The 23,104-nt window shown below is 43.8% G+C and overlaps 1 protein-coding gene across 1 annotated transcript in view; it reads left to right on the top strand.

Annotated features, from left to right (window-relative positions):
- PARP2 (poly(ADP-ribose) polymerase 2) overlaps positions 1 to 23,104 on the top strand; it is a 70,731-nt gene that overhangs the window by 43,168 nt on the left and 4,459 nt on the right. Inside the window, exons 12-17 of the mRNA XM_068241165.1 lie at positions 51 to 189; positions 269 to 332; positions 4,867 to 5,001; positions 15,640 to 15,767; positions 17,613 to 17,712; positions 20,838 to 20,936. Of these exons, the coding sequence (XP_068097266.1) occupies positions 51 to 189; positions 269 to 332; positions 4,867 to 5,001; positions 15,640 to 15,767; positions 17,613 to 17,712; positions 20,838 to 20,936 (665 nt within the window). The remainder of the gene's footprint in view (positions 1 to 50; positions 190 to 268; positions 333 to 4,866; positions 5,002 to 15,639; positions 15,768 to 17,612; positions 17,713 to 20,837; positions 20,937 to 23,104) is intronic.

Raw genomic sequence — 23,104 nt, 5'->3', positions numbered from 1 at the left:
ATTGTAGTGTTAAGTGTGTCACTAACCCAGAGCATCTATATGTTCTCCAGGAAAGCTCACAGTGGAGCAGATCCGTGCTGGGTACAGTTCACTGCAACGCATTGAGAGCTGCATTAAGAACCAAAAGCTTGGCAAAGCTTTAGTTGAAGCCTGTAATGAGTTTTACACCAGAATTCCACACGACTTTGGGTTAGTATGTGTATCTTATATAAGTAAAAGTTGTCTAGTATCTGAACTTGGTTTTAATTCCTGTTAACTTCCTATGTAGACTTAGGACACCTCCATTAATCAGGACAGTTGACGAGCTGGCCTTAAAAGTGCGCCTCCTAGAGGTAAGAGCTGTGCCACACTATAAATGCATCGTACCCAGTTTTTATTTATTTCCATTATGTATTTATATTGCTTACATCATCCACAGCACATTAAAGTACTAACCATATCCATAACCTGTGGGCAGCACGGTGGCGTAGTGGTTAGCTCTCTCGTCTTGCAGCGCTGGGTCCCTGGTTCGAATCCCAGCTAGGGCACTATCTGCAAAGAGTTTGTATGTTCTCTCCGTGTTTGTGTGGGTTTCCTCCGGGCACTCCGGTTTCCTCTCACATTCCAAAAACATACAGATAAGTTGTTTGGCTCCCCCTAAAGAAAAAAAAATTGGCCCTAGACTACAGTACTTACACTACATAATATAGACATATGGCAATGGTAGGGATTAGATTGTGAGCTCCTTTGAGGGACAGTTAGTGACAAGACAATATATATGTGTGTGTGTGTGTGTGTGTGTGTGTGTGTGTGTGTGTGTGTGTATGTATGTATGTATGTATATATATATATATATATATATATATATATATATATATATATATATATATATATATATATATATATATATATATATATATATACACACACACTGTACAGCGCTGCGTTATATTTCGGCGCTATATAAATACTAGATAATAATAATAACCTTATGTCCCTACCATTGGCTAAGGGGACCCATTAACTTATCAGTATAATATGTTTTGGGGTTTGAAAGGAAACCAGTCTGTTCATAGAAAAACAGTGCAACACAAGAAGAACATGAAAACCCCATGCAAATAATAGGGTTTGGGACTCGATTCCTTCGGACGACAGTTTGGCGCTGAGGCTGCTCAAATTCATTGTCAGCCTGTAGACTGGGAACACATTCTGTTGCTTTGCGGGGGAAAGGAGCACAGACAGAACAATGTCTTCAGCTGAGAACCATCTAGCATGTTTACAAAGCTGAACTAAGACACTTTCTTTAATTTATTGCTATATACATTTGTTTGTATGCAAAAGTTTGGGAGCCTTAAACTACTTATTTGGTCAGTTTTGGAAGTCAATGCGAGTAAACGCCTACTGCTGAAAACTGTACTACATATCCTGTTCTGATCAGCCAAAACATAAAAGTATCTGCTAATATTGTGTAGGTCCCCTCTATGTCCCCAAAACAGCTCTGACCAAACAAGGCACAGACTCTCTGAAGGTTTCCTATGGAATCTGGCAACAAGCAGCTGGCAGCAGAACCTTTAGAGGAACTTTAGCGAAAAGGGGAAGAACATAAATAAATACATTGCAAAGTGAGAAGTTAATAAATAGAAGAGAGATCAAGAAATGATTGATATTCGCCATGTAATTTGTTCATATTGTTTGATCCACAATCAGCCCTGCACATAATTATCTTTACTACTGGCAGACTTGAAAAAAAATAGACAGCACCAACTGCCATAATCTATAACTACACCCCCTAACAATGCGATAGGTTTAAAGGACCACTATTGCCAAAAAAAGTAGGCAGTTAAAGAGAACCTGTACTGAGTAAAAATATTTAAAATAAACACATGAGGTAACTTTAAATGAACATTACATAGTTACCTTGCCATCAGTTTCTCTCAGAAGCTCACCATTTTCTTCTGACAATAATCCCTTCCAGTTCTGACAATATTTTGTCAGATCTAAAATATATCAGTTGCTGTCAATAAAAAATCAGTTGCTGTCCATTTTAGCTGAGAGGAAAACTGATGTATCAGGTAATGTCCATGTTTCCCTATGGCTCAAGTGGGCGATGTTACAGTTGAACTGTGTGCTGACCAGAAAGCTGTTATGGTAATGGCCATTTTCAAAATGGAGGACAGAAAATTCCCTTGATCACAGTGATCAAAAAGGACACGGGACAGGAGAAAGACACTGAGGAATAGACTACATGGAAGGTAAGTATGACTTGTGTATACTTATTTTGACTTTTAATTTTCAGTTCAGGTTTTCTTTAAAATCTGACAGAACAACCAAGTTTTGGGCCATTCCATCTCATGGGGATTCTCAGGGTTTTCTTTGTTTTCAACAAGAGGAGAGAGAGGAGAGGAGACCGGCACTGCAATCGACTTATTTATTCCATGCTGTAAAAGGTGCATACAAAGAGTCACATACTCAGTGCAAAATAGTAAACATACCAGGTGAATGAAGCAATGTGGGTGACGGTGGGTGCTGGGCACTGTGGGCCTGACGGCCGTTTCGCGCAGACGTGCGCTTCAGCTGAAGCGCACGTCTGCGCGAAACGGCCTGAGTATGTGACTCTTTGTATGCACCTTTTACAGCATGGAATAAATAAGTCGATTGCAGTGCCGGTCTCCTCTCCTCTCTCTCCTCTTGTTGTACAGCATTACTATTTCCTATACCAGAGCACGCAATTGCAACCATGCTGTTTGAAGCATAGTGGTCCTGCCAGCTCCCCACTCAAGATTGTACACCTGCTGCAGTGCCAACCTGCACACCTTTTTTCGCTACAATTTTCTTTGTTTTCAACAGCAATTCCTGAACAGCAGTTGCAAAGTCTAACTGCCAAAATAGTGTGCAAGTGAGTAGGGAGGCTGGCTGGTATCTTACTATTTTGTCAGTTAACCACTTAAAGAGAAACTCCAACCAAGAATTGAACGTTATCCCAATCAGTAGATGATACCCCCTTTTACATGATAAATCTATTCCTTTTCACAAACAGACCATCAGGGGGCACTGTATGGCTGATATTGTGGTGAAACCCCTCGCACAAAGAAATTCTGAGTATGTACTCTTGGCAGTTTCCTGTCTGTGAACTCTGTTGCATTGTGGGAAATAGCTGTTTACAGCTGTTTCCAACTGCCAAAACAGCAAGCATCAGCTACATCACTTGCCAGCAGTAAAAATGTCACCATGTGATAAATGTCAGAATATAAAAAAATATTTTACAATGGGCAAACACTGACTAAATAATTTATACATAATTATTGTAAAAATTAAGCACTTTTGATTACATTATTTTAACTGGAGTTCCTCTTTAAGCCCGAATGGTGGTTTATTTTCTGCATCTGAGCAACTTTCACCTCCCATTCATTTGCCAATAACTTTATCACTACTCATCACAATGAATTGGTCTATATCTTGTTTTTTTCCACCACCAATTAGGCTTTCTTTGGGTGGTACATTTTGCTACAAATTATTTTATTCTAAATCCATTTTAACTGGAATATTAAGAAAGAAATGGAAAAAAAAACATTATTTCTCAGTTTTTGGCCATTATAGTTTGAAATGAATACATGCTACCGTAAGTAAAACCCATGTATTTTATTTGCCCATTAGTCCCGATTATTACACCATTTAAATTATGTCCCTATCACAATGTATGGCGCTGATATTTTATTTGGAAATAAAGGTGATTTTTTTCAATTTGCGTCCATCACTATTTACAAGCCCATAATTTAAAAAAATATATTTATGTACTCCTTTGACATGCTTATTTAAAAAGTTCAGACCCTTAGGTAACTATTTATGTTGTTTGTTTTTTTTAATTGTAGTTTTTTTTTTTTTTTTTTTTTTTTTTGGGAGGTAAACAGCTAATTTTTAATGTAAAAGAATGCATTTGTAGATGTTGGTGTAGTTTTACGATTTGGCCACAAGATGGCCATAGTCAAAAAGTCCTGGAAGCGTACGATCAGGCTTCCAGGACGCATTAGGAGGACGGGAAACTTTTTGTGAACCAGAAAAACAGCGGCCTCTGTTAAGAGGATGTCTGTTTTTTCTGCGGGGGGCTTCGATCAATGAATGGGATCTATAATCCCATTCATTGATCGCTGGGCTAACGGCCCGCGGGAGTGCACGCAGCCCAACTGGACGAGAATGTTCGTCCAGTTGGGCTTAAGTGGTTAAACTGCTGTTCAGGAAATGCTGTTGAAAACAAAGAAAACCCCAAGAATCCCCCATGAGGAGATGGACTGTCCCAAAACCTGTCAGTTATGTCAGATTTTAACAGTCTACTTTTTTCGCGATAGTGGTCCTTAGTTTTGTGGGTTGTTTTTTGGGTTTTTTTTTTTATAGATATACATATGCACAGAGGGGGGATGTTGGTTGCTTGGTAGTTGGTAACAGACGTTATTACCCACAAAGCAACAAGGCTCCCACAGTGTGATATCAGGACCTAGATCCTGACATCACATTGTGGGAGGTGTTTAACCACAATATTTGCCATGCAGATGTCCATTATGATCTATTTGAGAAAAGGTAAAGATTTCTCAATGGAAAAAGGGTATCAGCTACTGGATTGGGATGAAGTTCAATCCTTGATCACGGTTCCTATTTAAATCCTTTGCTATCAGCAAATACTGTTTCCTTGAAAGGGTGGTTGGTGTCGGCAACAATCTTTAAGTAGGTGGCACAAAGAAACAGCCATACCAATTACAAAAAAGAAATAGTATGCATCAGACCATGTCACCTTCTTCCACTGCTCCATAACCCAGCTCCAATGCTCATTGTGCTTGAAGTTATTTAGGCATTCGTCTGAATGTGGGCATCCTGAAATAAAGTTTTTCTCTACAGGCTTTGGGCGACATTCAGATTGCGGTGAAATTGGCTAGCATGGATCTTGGCTCTCATGAGCACCCAGTGGACAGGCAGTATCGACAGTTACAATGCTCATTTGAGACTTTAGAGAAAACAACGGATGAATTCCAGGTAAAATCTTAAAGTAAACCTTCAGACTAAAAATCTACTTAGCAGCACTGCAAAGGCTTGGGGTTTCTTTAACAGGTTCACAGCATCAGAACTTTGTTCTTCATACCCAAGCCTAATTTTTAGCTGCTTGGAAGCTAAGCTCCGCCCCATCAAAGAAAACTGCCTGGGCATTTTTCCCCTGATGCTGTGCAAAGCATGATGGGATTTCTGATGTTGTTGTTCTCGTTGCCTAGCAGCTGGGAGGGGTGATTAGGACGCAGGACAGTTGGAACTGTGTCTCATGCTCCCGTCACCTCCTTTCAACCAAAAAGATGGCTACCCCCATGAAATCACAAACATTTGCCTGTTCTTTTAAAACAGGATGGGTAAGAGATTATTTTACCTATCTTTTTTCATTAACATAACTAATATAACTTAACCTCCCTGCCGTTATGATTATTTGCAACGCACGGCCGCGGGAGGGGTTTTTTTATTTTTATTTTATTTTTAGCATGTAGCTAGCCTAGCACTAGCTACATGCTTCCCCCCCCCCCCCCCCCTCCCTTCGCTATCCCACCCACCCCTCCGATCCCCGCCAGCACAAATACCCAACAGGAAATCCCGTTTGTCAAATACACATAGTTTAACCACTTAGCGATAGGCGGTGGCTGGTCCCACCTGTGTTTCCATGAAAACGGCCGCTCGAGTTTCCTGTCAGTTCACGGAGCGGGGCTCCGTAAACAGCCTGCGAGCCTCCGATCGCGGCTCGCAGGCTAAATGTAACCACCCGGGGATGTAACTGTGACAGCAGCGCCGTAAAGGAGATCGGCGATCCCCGGCATCTGATTGGCCGGGGATAGGCTGAAGCCTATCTGAGGCGGTACAGGACGGATCGCTGTCCGTATCGCTGCCTATATTGAGAAGGGGAGGGAAGGAGAGGGAGGGGGGGGAATATCGATGCGGAGGGGGGCTTTGAGGCGCCCCCGCTAGGCACAACTAGGCGGCGATCAGACCCCCCAACAGGACATCTCCCTAGTGGGAAAAAGGGGGGGGGGGAGTCTGATCGCCCTGCCTGCCACCTGATCTGTGCTGGGGGCTGAAGAGCCCACCCAGCACAGATCATACAAAACAGCGCTGGTCCTCAAGTGGTTAAAAACATACAAACATGCTCTGTGTAAGAGGCCTAACTTATGGCAGAAATGATCATGTCAATTGTTGTTATGGACATTTCACCAAAACTTTAGTTGCCAGCTTGCAGAAGTGAGTGAAATAAAATGCTAATTAAAGCTTTGTCCCTTTTAAATGTATTAAAAAAAACTACCGGTATTATTTGAGAATCTCTATAAAATGAATACATTTTTAACCACTTCCCGACCGCCCAACGCACAGAGGCGGCCGGGAAGTGGACCCCGCAAGGACCGCCGCATGCACAGAGGCGGCGGTCCTTGTAGGGGCATGGGCGGCGCAATCGGCCGCCGGGGACTGGCTCCGCCCACCTCGCGCTGTAACCCGCCGGCCGTTCGGAAGCGCCGGCGGGTTACTAGCACCCGGATCGCCGCATACAAAGTGTATAATACACTTTGTAATGTATACAAAGTGTATTATACAGGCTGCCTCCTGCCCTGGTGGTCCCAGTGTCCGAGGGACCACCAGGGCAGGCTGCAGCCACGCTAGTCTGCACCCAAGCACACTGATTTCCCCCCCCCCCTGTCCCCTGATCGCCCACAGCACCCCTCAGACCCCCCCCCCCCCAGACCACTGTTTGCACCCAATCACCCCCCTAATCACCCATCAATCACTCCCTGTCACTATCTGTCAACGCTATTTTTTTATTTTTTTTAGTCCCTAAACTGCCCCCTGCTCCCTCCTGCTCCCCCTCAGATTCTCCCCAGACCCCCCCCTCCCCCCAGACACCTCCCCCCTGTGTACTGTATGCATCTATCACCTGTCAATCACCTGTCTATCACCCATCAATCACCCCCTGTCACTGCCACCCATCAATCAGCCCCTAACCTGCCCCTTGCGGGCAATCTGATCACCCACCCACACCAATAGATCGCCCGCAGATCCGACGTCAGATCACCTCCCAAGTGCAGTGTTTACATCCGTTCTCTACCCTAAACACCCACTAATTACCCATCAATCACCACCTGTCACTGTTACCCATCAGATCAGACCCTAATCTGCCCCTTGCGGGCACCCAATCACCCGCCTACACGCTCAGATTGCCCTCAGACCCCCCCTTATCAATTCGCCAGTGCAATATTTACATCTGTTCTTCCCTGTAATAACCCACTGATCACCTGTCAATCACCCATCAATCACCCCCTCTCACTGCCACCCATCAATCACCCCCTGTCACTGCCACCCATCAATCAGCCCCTAACCTGTCCCTTGCGGGCAATCTGATCACCCACCCACACCAATAGATCGCCCGCAGATCCGACGTCCGATCACCTCCCAAGTGCAGTGTTTACATCTGTTCTCTACCCTAAACACCCACTAATTACCCATCAATCACCCCCTGTCACTTCTACCTATCAGAATAGACCCCTATCTGCCACTAGGGCACTCAATCACCCGCCCACACCCTCAGAACACCCTCAGACCCCAGCCCTGATCACCTCGCCAGTGCATTGCTTGCATCTATTCCCCCCTCTAATCACACCTTGAGACACCCATCAATCACCTCCTGTCACCCCCTAGCACTCCTATCCATCAGATCAGGCCCAATACAACCTGTCATCTAAAAGGCCACCCTGCTTATGACCGGTTCCACAAAATTCGCCCCCTCATACACCACCTGTCATCAAAATTTGCAGATGCTTATACCCCTGAACAGTCATTTTGAGACATTTGGTTTCCAGACTACTCACGGTTTTGGGCCCGTAAAATGCCAGGGCGGTATAGGAACCCCACAAGTGACCCCATTTTAGAAAAAAAGACACCCCAAGGTATTCTGTTAGGTGTATGACAAGTTCATAGAAGATTTTATTTTTTGTCAAAAGTTAGCGGAAATTGATTTTTATTTTATTTTTTTTCACAAAGTGTCATTTTTCACTAACTTGTGACAAACAATAAAATCTTTTATGAACTCGCCATACACCTAACGGAATACGTTGGGGTGTCTTCTTTCTAAAATGGGGTCACTTGTGGGGTTCTTATACTGCCCTGGCATTTTAGGGGCCCTAAACCGTGAGGAGTAGTCTAGAAAACAAATGCCTCAAAATGACCTGTGAATAGGACGTTGGGCCCCTTAGCGCACCTAGGCTGCAAAAAAGTGTCACGTGGTACCGCCGTACTCAGGAAAAGTAGTATAATGTGTTTTGGGGTGTATTTTTACACATACCCATGCTGGGTGGGAGAAATCTCTCTGTAAATGGACAATTGTGAGTAAAAAAAATCAAACAATTGTCATTTACAGAGATATTTCTCCCACCCAGCATGGGTATGTGTAAAAATACACCCCAAAACACATTATACTACTTCTCCTGAGTACGGCAATACCATATGTGTGGCACTTTTTTACACCCTAAGTACGCTAGGGGGCCCAAAGTCCAATGAGTACCTTTAGGATTTCACAGGTCATTTTGCGACATTTGGTTTCAAGACTACTCCTCACGGTTTAGGGCCCCTAAAATGCCAGGGCAGTATAGGAACCCCACAAATGACCCCATTCTAGAAAGAAGACACCCAAAGGTATTCCGTTAGGAGTACGGTGAGTTCATAGAAGATTTTATTTTTTGTCACAAGTTAGTGGAAAATGACACTTTGTGAAAAAAAACAATTAAAATCAATTTCCGCTAACTTGTGACAAAAAAATAAAACCTTCTATGAACTCACCATACTCCTAACGGAATATCTTGGGGTGTCTTCTTTCTAAAATGGGGTCATTAATGGGGTTCCTATACTGCCCTGGCATTTTAGGGGCCCTAAACCGTGAGGAGTAGTCTTTAAACAAAAATGACCTGTGAAATCCTAAAGGTACTCATTGGACTTTGGGCCCCTTAGCGCAGTTAGAGTGCAAAAAAGTGCCACACATGTGGTATCACCGTACTCAGGAGAAGTAGTATAATGTGTTTTGGGGTGTATTTTTACACATACCCATGCTGAGTGGGAGAAATCTCTCTGTAAATGGACAATTGTGTGTAAAAAAAAATCAAACAATTGTCATTTACAGAGATATTTCTCCCACCCAGCATGGGTATGTGTAAAAATACACCCCAAAACACATTATACTACTTCTCCTGAGTATGGCAATACCACATGTGTGGCACTTTTTTGCAGCCTAACTGCGCTAAGGGGCCCAAAGTCCAATGAGCATCTTTAGGCTTTACAGGGGTGCTTACAATTTAGCCCCCCCCCAAAATGTCAGGACAGTAAACACACCCCACAAATGACCCCATTTTGGAAAGTAGACACTTCAAGGTATTGAGAGAGGAGCATAGTGAGTCCGTGGCAGATTTCTTTTTTTTTTTGTCGCAAGTTAGAAGAAATGTAAACTTTTTTTTTTTTTTGTCACAAAGTGTCATTTTCTGCTTACTTGTGACAAAAATAATATCTTCTATGAACTCACTATGCCTCTCAGTGAATACTTTGGGATGTCTTCTTTCCAAAATGGGGTCATTTGGGGGGTATTTATACTATCCTGGAATTCTAGCCCCTCATGAAACATGTCAGATGGTCAGAAAAGGCAGAGATGCTGGAAAATGGGAAAATTCACTTTTTGCACCATAGTTTGTAAACGCTATAACTTTTACCCAAACCAATAAATATAGGCTGAATGGGGTTTTTTTTTATATCAAAAACATGTTTGTCCACACTTTTCGCGCTGCATGTATACAGAAATTTTACTTTATTTGAAAAATGTCAACACAGAAAGTTTAAAAAATCATTTTTTTTGACAAAATTCATGTCTTTTTTGCTGAATATAATAAAAAGTAAAAATCGCAGCAGCAATCAAATAGCACCAAAAGAAAGCTTTATTAGTGACAAGAAAAGGAGCCAAAATTCATTTAGGTGGTAGGTTGTATGAGTGAGCAATAAACCGTGAAAGCTGCAGTGGTCTGAATGGAAAAAAAAGTGCCTGGTCCTTAAGGGGGGTAAAGCCCACGGTCCTCAAGTGGTTAAGATGAGGCCCATTATCTTTTTGGTGTGAAAATGTCAGTTGGTTGTTACAACTTTGTTTCCCAGAACGTCTCAGGACAGCAACCCTGAGACTTGTCTCCATCCAAACTACACTGGACAGGAACTAGATGAAAAAGATTTGCATAATTGGTTAGGCAGGAAGAACATATATAAACCCATCATGCTCTTACCCCCTCAGTTGTCTTCCTGTCCAACAGGACGCTAGATGTCGGGGAGGGCTGGCCACCCATGCTAGGTTGCAGGAGCCGCGGCTTGGATGATCCCCTGGGCTGCGCATGCTAGTTTGATGTGCGTGGGATCATGCTGCTCGCACGGCCTCCCTGAGATAGTCTGAGCGGAAAGGAAAGGAATCGGAAGCTCAGGAAGTCCCGCCCCAGGTCACGTGACCGGCGCCGCGCGTGACCCAACGCCGGAAGCAGGAAGTTCCTGGCCCGGCGTGCGTTCCACAGGAGCGAGGCTGCAGGGAAAGAGTCAGGAGGCGGCTGGCTCCGCAATCTGCGGCAATGGAAGCGCTTCTGGGAGCATTATTTTTGCCAAGGTAGGCATTTCTTGTATACGAAGGGGGCGGGCAAAAATGTTAGAGCTATTTAAGCTCGGCTGTAGTCACCCTTTGACTGTTGGTGACTATGGAGGCTGCCACTGGATCTTCCTCCCAGGGCTCTGTGGAGTCAAGCTCCATTCCCTCTCTGGTATGTGCACAATGTCAATTGCTACATATCTGATAGAGAGGTTTGTTTGGCTTTTTCTCAGGCTAATGGCTGGTATTTTGTTTGTATTTCAGCCTAAAGTGGATAAATCAGACTCTAAATCTGAATCCAGATCGGGATCAAGACAAGAGAGAGCTGATAAAATGGATAAGCCTGATAAGCCTGACAAATCTTTACCTCAGTCAAAAGCTTCACATAAATCAAAGAAATGTGCTGTTTGTGGCAATAACTTGTCATCTTCATCTAAAATATTGTGTCAGGAGTGTACAAAGAAGATAGTTAGAGATGAAACTCCCACTATGATGAAAGAACTGAAGGGTTGGATAAGATCTGAGATCTCATCTGCAGTGCAGACAATTAAGGAACCTGAGGTTTCTTCTAAATCAGATCCTATCTCAAATCTTCCTGTGGTGGTTCCCGCACCCCCATCTGTTACAGAAAGACCAGGTCCATCGGGGTCTGCCCCAGTAGAGGACATTACTTTAAAAAGGAAAAGGAGAGATGATGATTCAGCTGAATCGGACATGTCAGAAGGGGAGTTGGAAATTTCCTCGTTGGAGGATATTCCATCAGAAACGGGAAAATCGACAGATAAATCTGTTAAGAATCAAAAGTTTGCTTTTTCAACTGACTTTATGAAGGAGCTGTTAGAAGCTATGCACCAGGCTATGGGTATTACCATGGAACAAAAAACTTTGTCTCCCCTCGATCAAATGTATGAAACCCTTTCTGACCCTCAGATTGCTTTTATACCAGTACATAGTAGTCTTAAGGGGCTTATCAAAAAAGAATGGGATAATCCTGATGGCAGAGCATTTTGGCCAAAGGCATTGAATAAGATATATCCTTATAGTCCGGAAGACCAGAAGTTTGGGGGGTCAGCACCTAAGTTAGATCCGTCCCTGTCTAAAGTATCCAGAAGGTCAGATCTTCAATTTGAAGATTTTGGGAGCCTAAAGGACCCGATTGATAAGAAAATGGATAATATCTTAAGAAGGGCTTGGGAGGCAGCATCCTTGAACTTCAAACCTTCAATTGCCTCCACTGCAGTGGCAAGGTCGTTAAAGCTATGGTTGTTAGAGGTACAATCCCAGATTGCCTCTGGAATTTCCAGAGAAGAGATTTTGAATTTTTTTCCAAAGATTTTACATGCAACTAATTACTTATCTGATGCAGCAGATGACTCGGTAAGACTCACAGCAAGGACCACCGCCTTGGTCAACTCAGCCAGAAGGGGGATCTGGGTGAAGACCTGGCAAGGAGACACCTCATCTAAGTCAAAATTATGTAGTATTCCTTGTGAAGGAAGCTTGCTGTTTGGGTCAAAATTGGAGGAGACACTAGAAAGATCAGCTGACAGGAAAAAGAATTTTCCGTACAAAAGAAAAACTTTTCGCCCTAATCGTTCCTTTCGTGCCTCAGAAAAGACGGAACAGGCGAATAAAGGTTCCCAAAGAAGAAAGTGGATCCCTAATAGAACTCAGCGATCAAGAAATAACCCCCCTTATGCCTCCTCTGGACAACAGCCGAAGCAATGACGCCAGGATTCCAGTGGGGGGCAGGCTAGCCCACTACTACGAACAATGGCACACAGTCTTCAGAAACAGGTGGCTATTGGACATTGTCTTACAGGGATACAAAATAGTTTGTAGCCCCGACACCCTCCCAGTTCTTTATCACCCCCTCTCCAAGTATACCAGCTCAGGCCATGGCTCTCCAACACGAAGTGTCATCCTTATTGGAAAAAAGAGTCATCCGAAAAGTGCCAAGGTGTCAGGAAAGACTGGGATTCTACTCTCCTGTATTCCTCATAAAGAAGCCTCAGGGAAGTTACAGATTCATCCTAAACTTAAAAAGACTGAACAAAGTAGTGAGATACAGAAAATTCCGGATGGACAACATCCGTTCAGTGGTGAACCTCCTACAGGAAGAATGCTACTTGACATCATTGGATCTCAAAGATGCCTATCTTCACTTACCTATTCATCTAGAATCTCAACAGTTCCTGAGGTTCGCAGTGGTGTTACAAGGAGAGGTAAGGCACTTTCAGTTTGTTGCTTTACCTTTTGGTTTATCATCTGCTCCGTGGCTTTTCACTAAGGTGATGGCAGAGGTATTAGCTGGCCTTAGGCTTCAATCTATCCAAATCATGTCATATTTAGATGACCTGCTTATTTGGGGCCCTTCAGTGGATATTGTAAATCACCAATTGAATATCACTATAGACTTCCTTCAGACCCTGGGGTGGTTAATTAACTGGGAAAAATCAGCCTTGACTCCCTGCCAAAAGATGGAATTTTTGGGGTTTGAGATCTGTACAGTCAGCAAAAGACTTTTTCTGCCTGATAGAAAATCAACAATGTTGTTAAAGTCTGTTCTCTCTTTTCAGAATCTGAAGTCAATATCTCTGAGGAAGGCTATGGCATTATTGGGGACAATAACCTCTTCATTCCCAGCAGTGCAGTGGGGTCAACTTCACTCCAGAGTTCTACAGTCCTGGATTCTATCCAAATGGGACAAACGCATCTCCTCTCTGGACAGGAGACTCTTAGTTCCATGGAGCATCAAACAATCCTTACTCTGGTGGATCGAGCCTCAGAATCGCCGGAAGGGGAATCTTTGGGAGTTCCCAACACAGTGTGTCATAACAACAGATGCGAGTTCTTGGGGATGGGGAGCTCATCTGGACTCTCAGACAGCCCAGGGACAGTGGTCGGACAAATCTCGTCTTCAGTCCTCAAACAGCAGAGAGTTACAGGCAGTTTGGGAGTCTCTACAAGCTTTCAGTACTCAGATTCTACAAGCACATGTCACGATCCGTACAGACAACAGTACTGTGGTTGCTTACATAAACCATCAAGGGGGGACGAGGAGCAGATCGCTGCTACATCAGTCCGCAAAGATGCTGCACTGGGCAGAACGGAATGTACAGTCTTTGAAAGCGGTTCACCTGAAAGGAACCTTGAATTGCCTAGCGGATTATCTAAGCAGACGAAAGCTTTCACAGGACGAGTGGAGCCTCAACGACCGAGTGTTTCAACAGCTCACAGATCGGTGGGATGTACCTCAGGTGGATCTGTTCGCCAGGAAAATCAATGCAAAGTGCCGTCTCTTTTACTCCCTGTGTCCCGAAGACAGGCCCTGGGCCCTGGATGCATTCTCAATCAACTGGAGTCACCAAATAATGTACATGTTTCCCCCTATCCATTTGATATCGAAGGTGGTCAACAAGATTTATCGAGACAGAGCTCAAGGAATTCTAGTGGTCCCATATTGGCCCAAGAGACCATGGTTTGCGCTGCTACAGAGGTTAGCTTCAGATCATCTAATCCTTCCAGACCACTCGGACTTATTACTCCAGGGGCCAGCAGTTCACCCCAACTTGAACCTCCATCTTTCGGCCTGGAGCCTGAGTGGCGATTACTAAAGAATAAAGGTTTCTCTAACAGACTTTCAGAGACACTTATACAAAGCAGAAAGAAGGTTACACGTCAGATCTACTACAAAGCATGGAGAGTTTATAGTTCCTGGTGTGACACCAACGCCAGAGATTTGTCACAATCCAACTCAGTTTTAGAATTTCTTCAAAGTGGGTTTCAGAAGGGTTTAAGCATCAGTACCCTAAAAGTACAGGTGTCAGCTTTGAGTGTCTTCCTTGACAGGAGACTGGCTGAAGAAGAATATGTCATAAGATTTTTTAAGGCTTTAAAAAGACTTCGTCCTTCTGTTCAGAATAGAGTACCTCCTTGGGACCTAAACACAGTACTGCAGAGTTTATGTGATCCTCCTTTTGAGCCTTTGAAGGAAAGTTCAGATAAACATTTGTCACTCAAGACAGCGTTTCTCTTGGCGATAACATCAGCCAGAAGAGTGGGGGAATTACAGGCATTGTCCATCTTAGAGCCTTACTGTGTTGTATCAGATGACAGAATTACACTGAAGTTGGACCCAGCTTTCTTACCCAAGGTGGTGTCTAAATTCCACAGGTCGCAGGAGATATTCCTTCCTTCTTTTTGCAATAATCCAGCAAACCAAAAGGAGGAAAGATTGCATCATCTGGATGTCAGAAGATGTGTTATGGAGTATATGCAACGCACTAGTTCTTGGAGACATTCGAATGCCCTGTTGGTACTATTTGCAGGGAAGTTCAGAGGTAAACAGGCGTCTAAAGCAACTATAGCCAGATGGATAAAACAGGCTATTTATCTCGCTTATGCCCAACAAGGAAAGCAACTTTCAGCTAAAGTGAAAGCTCACTCAACCAGAGCAGTGTCAACTTCCTGGGCAGAGAGGGCAGGAGCATCGGTTGAGCAAATCTGCAAGGCAGCCACCTGGTCTAGTCACAACACATTTGTGAAACACTATAGGCTTGATGTCTTATCTAGTGCCGATTTAAGTTTCGGTAGAAAGGTGTTGCAGGCTGTAGTCCCTCCCTAATATTTATCTTTTATATCATCTCAGGGTTGCTGTCCTGAGACGTTCTGGGAAAGACCAAAATTACTTACGGTAATGTCTTTTCCAGAAGTCGGAAGGACAGCACCCTTACTACCCACCGCTGTTTTCTATTAAAATGTATTTGAAGCATCATTATGTGTGGAGTCTTTTTTACCAACTGAGGGGGTAAGAGCATGATGGGTTTATATATGTTCTTCCTGCCTAACCAATTATGCAAATCTTTTTCATCTAGTTCCTGTCCAGTGTAGTTTGGATGGAGACAAGTCTCAGGGTTGCTGTCCTTCCGACTTCTGGAAAAGACATTACCGTAAGTAATTTTGGTCTTTTTACATCTTTAATTTCTGAACAGCTTATTGACCGCTACTTGCAAAGTACACATGGTCCAACTCACAAGGATTATACCATGACCTTGACGCATGTTTTCCGGATAAAGAAGGAAGACGAGGAGGAAAAATTCCGGACTGACCTAACAAACAGGTTTTTACTGCAAGAAATACAGCTATATAAGACACAAGGTCTAAACTCATCTTCTGGATAGGGAACCGAAATAAGAATAAATGTATTGGTTGAGGGGGTGGGGGCATGGGTTGGGTTTGAGCATATTAAAACCACACACACACACACACACACACACACACACACACACACACACACACACACACACACACACACACACACACACACACACACACACACACACACACACACACACACACACACACACACACACACACACACACACACACACACACACACACACACACACACACACACACACACACACACACACCAGAGTGATCATTCAGGTTGGAGTGAGTATATGAGGTCTCCCACAATTACCCTTGTTCTTGATTGATAAACACACCTCCATATCCGCTGGAATGTAATGACTGATGTGTCAGTTTCTTAATATAACAGAGACAAACTGATCCAACGTGCATACAGACTGTTTCGGATTGGTTGATCCTCCTCAGTGCATGGTATGGATTAATATGGCTCCATGGGGTAGGACTTGAAATACCCATATTTATAGATTGCCCAGCAAGGTCATGGTTAACCAAAACTCCTAGGAGTGTGTAAGGGGATGAAAGAAATCAAAAAGCCTCCTCCCTAAAATGCTATTCAAAACAAAATTTTAGTAAAGTATTTAGAAGGTTATATTTATAGACACTGAGGACACACACCACTCTCTCTTTAAAATGTCTTTGAAGGCTCAGAGCGGACTTTCAGCAGCATGAAAGTACAGGTAGTCCCCAACTTACGAACGGCCCGCCAATACGAAAAGTATGGATTCTGTGTTTCCATGGGAACAAGTAGAAAAAATATTTTTTTTGGGGGGGGGGGGGGGGACTTGTAGTTTTTGAGAAAATTAATTTTAAAAAAAAACAAAAAACATGGTTTTAAACTTGGGACAGAGATGGCACAATGTTCCAACTTAAGAACAGATTCAGGTTAATAATGAAACTACAGTCCCTATCTCGTTTGTTAACCGGCACTGCCTGTATTATAAAACAAACCAGTGCCTTTCAATTATTAATGCCATCTTTGCCCCTGTGTGTGCTTTGGTATATGGTTTTCTTTAGTTAGGTTTGAAGAGGTGCCATATTCCTTCCATTTTGACATAAGGAATTGAATGGTACCCATGTATAACTGAGTCCTCTATATTTGTCCACAACTTTTGTTACAGAGAGGCTCCCTGGTCCTCAGGTTGCTTGAGGGATGAATACTTTTGTAGGAAACTGTAATGTTGTATTTGGGAAATAATTGACAGTCGGAAAAAATATATCAGCCTATACAACATGCTTGTTTTTGAACTAGTGTATTTCTTTTAATTAATATTCTTTCAGACTCCTACAAAGAGATTTGTGTATAATTTGTGTTACCTGCAACATGTGCGCGTGTATTACAAAAGAGATGCAGTAACTGGGCGTGAATGGAACATGGGGATGAGCAAGCAAAGTATGGCAAGAAGCTAAACTGTACCTGCTTGTGTCTGAGGAAGGGCCACGGCAGAGTGGGAAAATGTACCTGTACAGATGCCTCTTGCCGTAATGCTGCACTTCATCTTCTCAACACTTCCTTCTTCACAGTGTAAGTTCTAGCTGCGAAGGAGGAATATTCGGCGGATGGAGTGCAGCATGGGACACTGCAGCAAGAGGTGGTCATACGGGTAAATTAGCCTTCTCTGCTGCTGCCCCCTGCACATACATGAGTGCGTACAGTTCCGCTTCTCAAACGAAACTATGCTCACTCGTCCCTAATAGAAGATTACAAAAGGTGCATTATGCAATTGTAATATGATTGTATTCTTCTCCAAAAAAGGATGCTTTTGTGGCATGGTTCCCGTATGTCTAATTGGGTTGGTATCCTCAGTCAAGGCCTGCGAATAGCTCCCAAAGAAGCCCCAGTAACAGGCTATATGGTAAGCGACAATTGGATGCATACTACTTTGGAGAGGTGCCAGTCTGTTAGTCAACCATCCACAATCTGTACTGAACTTGGTTGCTTGACTCCTCTTTCTTTTCACATCTCTTCTGCTGCTTCTCTCTATCAAGCTCTTTATTGACTGCCAATGAACCAGAGGAGCCACTTCAAACTCTAACCTACAATGCTCTCTCTCCCCCTACATCTCCTCACTAGTTTCCAGATCCCAACCGCAAACTCCGCTCTGCTTATGACCACCTTCTGTGCTGATCTAGAATCACCCCCTCACATTCATGTATACAAGATTTCTTACCCCTCCTCTGGAATCCTCTTTCAAAACATCTGCCACTTTCCACCCTTTGAAACCTTTTAAAGTGTACCCGAGCTGAGACTACATACTTTAAAGAGGATCTGTAACGTCAAAAGATCCCCTGGGGGGTACTCACCTCGGGTGGGGGAAGCCTCCGGATCCTAATGAGGCTTCCCACGCCGTCCTCCGTCCCTCAGGGGTCTCGCTGCAGCCCTCTGAGAAAGATGACGTCAATATTTACGTTCCTGGCTCCTGCGCAGGCGTTCTGACGGCTATCGGCTCCGAACTACACGGAAATACCCGTTCGCCGTCGGGTCTGCTCTACTGCGCAGGCTCAAGTTTCCGGCGCCTGCGCAGTAGAGCGGACCCGACTGAGATCGGGTATTTCCGTGTAGTTCGGAGCCGAGAGCAGCCACAGCGCCCCCGCTGGAGCCTGCAAAGGTAAATATTGAACTGACAGTCGGGTCTGCCGCCGGCTGTTCGGAGGGCTGCAGCGAGACCCCCGTGGGACAGAGGACGGCGTGGGAAGCCTCATTAGGATCCGGAGGCTTCCCCCACCCGAGGTGAGTACCCCCCAGGGGATCTTTTTGATGTTACAGAGTCTCTTTAACCAGCTGAGCGGTCTGGACGAGCTCAGCTCGTCCAACACCGCCAGCGGCTGCCGCTCAGGCCCTGCTGGGCCGATTTTAATGAAATAAAAAGCAGCACACGCAGCCGGCACTTTGCCAGCCGCGTGTGCTGCCTGATCGCCGCCGCTCTGCGGCGATTCGCCGCGAGCAGCGGCGAAAGAGGGCCCCCCTAGCCGCCTGAGCCCTGCGCAGCCGGAACAAAAAGTTCCGGCCAGCGCTAAGGGCTGGATCGGAGGCGGCTGACGTCAGGACGTCGGCTGACGTCGATGACGTCACTCCGCTCGTCGCTATGGCGACGATATAAGCAAAACAAGGAAGGCCGCTCATTGCGGCCTTCCTTGTTTATTCTGGGCGCCGGAGGCGATCGGAAGATCGCCTCCGGAGCGCCCTCTAGTGGGCTTTCATGCAGCCAACTTTCAGTTGGCTGCATGAAATAGTTTTTTTTTTATTTAAAAAAAACCCTCCCGCAGCCACCCTGGCGATTTAATCAGAACGCCAGGGTGGTTAAGAGAGGGAAGCCTCAGAATCCTATTGAGGCTTTCCTCGCTACACCGTGGTTCCCCGTTGCTGAGCGCGGCCCTGGAAGAGGAGCTTCCCAGCCCCTATGTGAAGCGGGGCCGTACTAAGCAACGGGGGGGGGGGGGCGGCTTGCGACAACCGTGGGAAGCCTTAAAGGGGATCCAAGCAGCTCTTGGCTTTAAATAGCTGCAAGGGCTGCCATTGTTCAGAAGCTCAACCCCTGCTGTTTTACAAGTGCTGTTATCCAGGCTAGGTGTGACATTCTTCAACTGTAACTGATGTTTTCTGTTTGAAGTACAATGGGGGTTTGTTTGTGGTCAATTAAGTCTAAAGAGGTAATTTCTTATCTGTTTTCACCATCTCCTGCTCAGGGACCGCAGACAGACAAAGTGGCTAATTTAACTCTTAGATGTAAAAAAATGAGGTAAAATTAAAGTTTTTTTTTATAATAAACCACATTTTTAGAATGCATTTTTTATTTGCTATAGAGCTGCCCTGGGTGTTAAAAATGATGCTCGGTTCACTTTAATAGGATCCTGATGCTTCCCGCTCTTCATAGTAAGAATCAGATTTTGAATCCGAGTTTCGGATTGGGTTCGCTTAAACTCTTCTTCAAAGCTCAGTATTTCTGACAAGCTTACATTCTAACATGAGACATTCCACATTAACCTCTGCCTCTCTTGGAAATTGCTATGTAAAGGTGACACTCAAAAAAAAAAAAAATAGAATCTTGTGCAAAAGTCTATTTTAGTAATTCAACATAAAAGGATAAACTAATATATGAAAAAGACACATTACATACAAAGCTAGATATTTTAATCCTTTATTTGTTATAATTTTGATGATTATGTCTTACAGCTTATGAGAATCCCAAAATCAAAATCTCAGACCATTAGAATATTGTGAAAATGTTCCATATTCTAGGCTCAGTGTCATACTTTAATCAGCTAATTAATCCAAAACACCTGCAAAGGGTTCCTATTTTATATATTAGTTTCACCTTTTAAGTTGAATTACTAAAAGAAAAGGACTTTTGCACGATATTCTAATTTTTCGAGTTTCACCTGTATTTTGATCATCATGTTACATTTGTCACTGTAATTAGTGTCTACTGAGTCTGTATTATGTGTGTATTTTGTGTATACCATTGTCATTATTACAGTATGTACCCCATGTATGTTTCTTACTCTGTACAGTGCCATGGAATCAGAGGCGGGACAAGGTCCTCCAGCACCCAAGGCTGAGACACCAAAGTGCGCCCCTCCATCCCTGCCACCCCAGCCATCACACACTGATTGCTATTAGACTAAGAGGGCCACAGGGCCCACAACCTCCCCAACACCTTAATATCTAGTTATCTGGCTTGCAGTCACTGCTATGTATCCCCTTTTCCTATTTCTTTCTGCTTCAAACACAATTAGGAATGACAGCTGAATGAATTGTGCGCCCCCTCCTACACTGCTCCCTGAGGCTGGAGCCTCTCCAGCCTATGCCTCGGCCCGGCCCTGCATGGAATATGTTGGTGCTTTTTAAATCAATCATAATAATGCACTAATAATATGCCATTATTAAATGCTGAAGTACCATGGGTTATACAGTTTTGTTTTTTGTTATTCTTACTAAGCAGTAAACTCATTTGATTAATTGGATCTCCTTTCTTCTCAGTTTGGCAAAGGAATTTATTTTGCCGATGTCTCATCAAAGAGTGCCAACTACTGCTTCACAACACGAGATAAGAATGTAGGCCTTCTTCTGCTGTCTGAGGTAATCTGTTGCTCAGTTGAATTATGATTTTTTTTTCCCATTGTATATTTCAGTAATATAACAGAATAAAATTGTCCAATTATAACAAATAGGGATGATAAGATACTATTTGAATTTAACCAAATTTTATATTTTATGTATACAGCTTGGAATTTTAGAAGTGCACCAATCAGGATCATCAGCGACTGCATTTGATTGGTCTGTTACCAAGATACATATATTAGCATAGATGTTACAGACTTAGGCCACATACAGACATCAGACCATAGTCTTTGGAAAATGAAAGATCACAGACCAATCTTACCACCCTTCCTGTAGTATAAGAGCCATACTCTACACAGTCTTTTCTATGGAGCTGAACTCCACATCAGAAAAAAATCATTGCAAGATGCTGCACACACAGATGCTGTACAGACACAAAAGATCAGTATCTGCAAAAGATCTGTTCCTGCCAAAAATCCATTCCTGCAAATTGCAATGATAGTCTATGAGATCTGCAGATCATCATACACACATGATTTAACTGACATTCATCTGCAGATCAGATCCACCAGGGTGGATTTTCAGATCTGCAGATCTGCAGATGAATGTCAGTTAAATCATGTGTGTATGATGATCTGCAGATCTCATAGACTATCATTGCAATTTGCAGGAATGGATTTTTGGCAGGAACAGATCTTTTGTGTCTGTACAGCATCTGTGTGTGCAGCATCTTGCAATGATTTTTTTCTTATGTGGAGTTCAGCTCCATAGAAAAGACTGTGTAGAGTATGGCTCTTATACTACAGGAAGGGTGGTAAGATTGGTCTGTGATCTTTCATTTTCCTAAGACTATGGTCTGATGTCTGTATGTGGCCTTAGGATCAGCTCAAAATTGTTAGGATCCCATTTTATATTTTGAAAGTCAGATCGTCCTGCAGGAGTATATTTGAAATCGGCGCCGGTGGACTTGGGCGCAGGATACAGCCGGTATATGGCTGATCCTGCTTCTGCACAAGTCCGGGCCGTTTTAATTGCCCCTCCAGGCCGCCATGGATGGTAGGGAATGAAATAATTTGGCTTCCAGCTATTGCTGGAGGCAGAATCATTGTGATTTTAAGCAACCTCGGCTCCGTCTTCTGACGGCGCCGACGTTACTCACTAAGCGCCGCTATAGACTGATTCCCATTAAAAGTCTATGGCGGCGCTGGCTGCGCCCAAATCTAGCAGCACCGAAAAGCACTGCTCCGTCCTGCAGTGTGCAGGAGGCAAGAGATGTGGGTGGGGGTTAACTCTCCTAAGCCCCACCGCCTCTCTTCAGATATATTCTCTGCTGCGTTCCACCTTCTTGCACTTCCCCCTTCTAAACTGGAACGTACACTCTGAAAGTGGAAGTGTAGGAAGATGGAACGCAGCATGAAGCTCATCAGAAGGGAGGCGGTGACTTAGTTAACCTCCGTATACACAGCCCCCTTCACATTGCAGGATGATCTCACATTTGGAAAGAACGTTGGTGCTCATCCCTGTTCTTGACCTCTCAGCTTTACTTTTTTGTAATTCCAGTTAACATAATGCTTTTCCATAAGCTAAATAATCATCATATTGAGAATTGATAGCATCTTTGGGTCTTTACCAGATGCAAAAAAGGAAATATTTGAAAGTTATTGAAACAGTTTTGACTAGTATGGAAAATGATTACTGCGCCAGTAACCACAATAGACCGATATTGATCAGTAAAGATGGATGATCAATGAGATGCAACTTTTTTTTCCAAGTTGATGCAAATTTTTATGCAAATATATGCAGTTTGAAAAAAAATGGACCAATCATTTTAAACCTGGGTTTAATTGGTCCATTTTCAAACTGCATATATTTGCATAAAAATCACATCAATTTGGAAAAAATATGCATCTCATTCATCATCCCTAGTGATCAGCTGTGCTCTGCCCCTTCCTAGCTGCTAGCACATTGTTCCTCAAACATGTCCTTGTGACTCCATAACAGGTGAGGTTGCTGGCAATATATGCACTATGCACAGGTGGGGTAATTGTCTCAGCTACATGGAATCTACCTAGCTGAGTCACTAATTACCCCAGCTGTGCATAGGTGAGGTTCCCTGCAAAACATGCACTGTTGGCGAGTCACGAGGACAGGTTTGAGAAACACGCACATAGTAATGGCCTTGCCAC

The sequence above is a fragment of the Hyperolius riggenbachi genome, chromosome 1, assembly GCF_040937935.1.
Source record: "Hyperolius riggenbachi isolate aHypRig1 chromosome 1, aHypRig1.pri, whole genome shotgun sequence".
Classification (NCBI taxonomy): domain Eukaryota; kingdom Metazoa; phylum Chordata; class Amphibia; order Anura; family Hyperoliidae; genus Hyperolius; species Hyperolius riggenbachi.
This window is presented reverse-complemented; position numbering and strand designations above follow the sequence as displayed.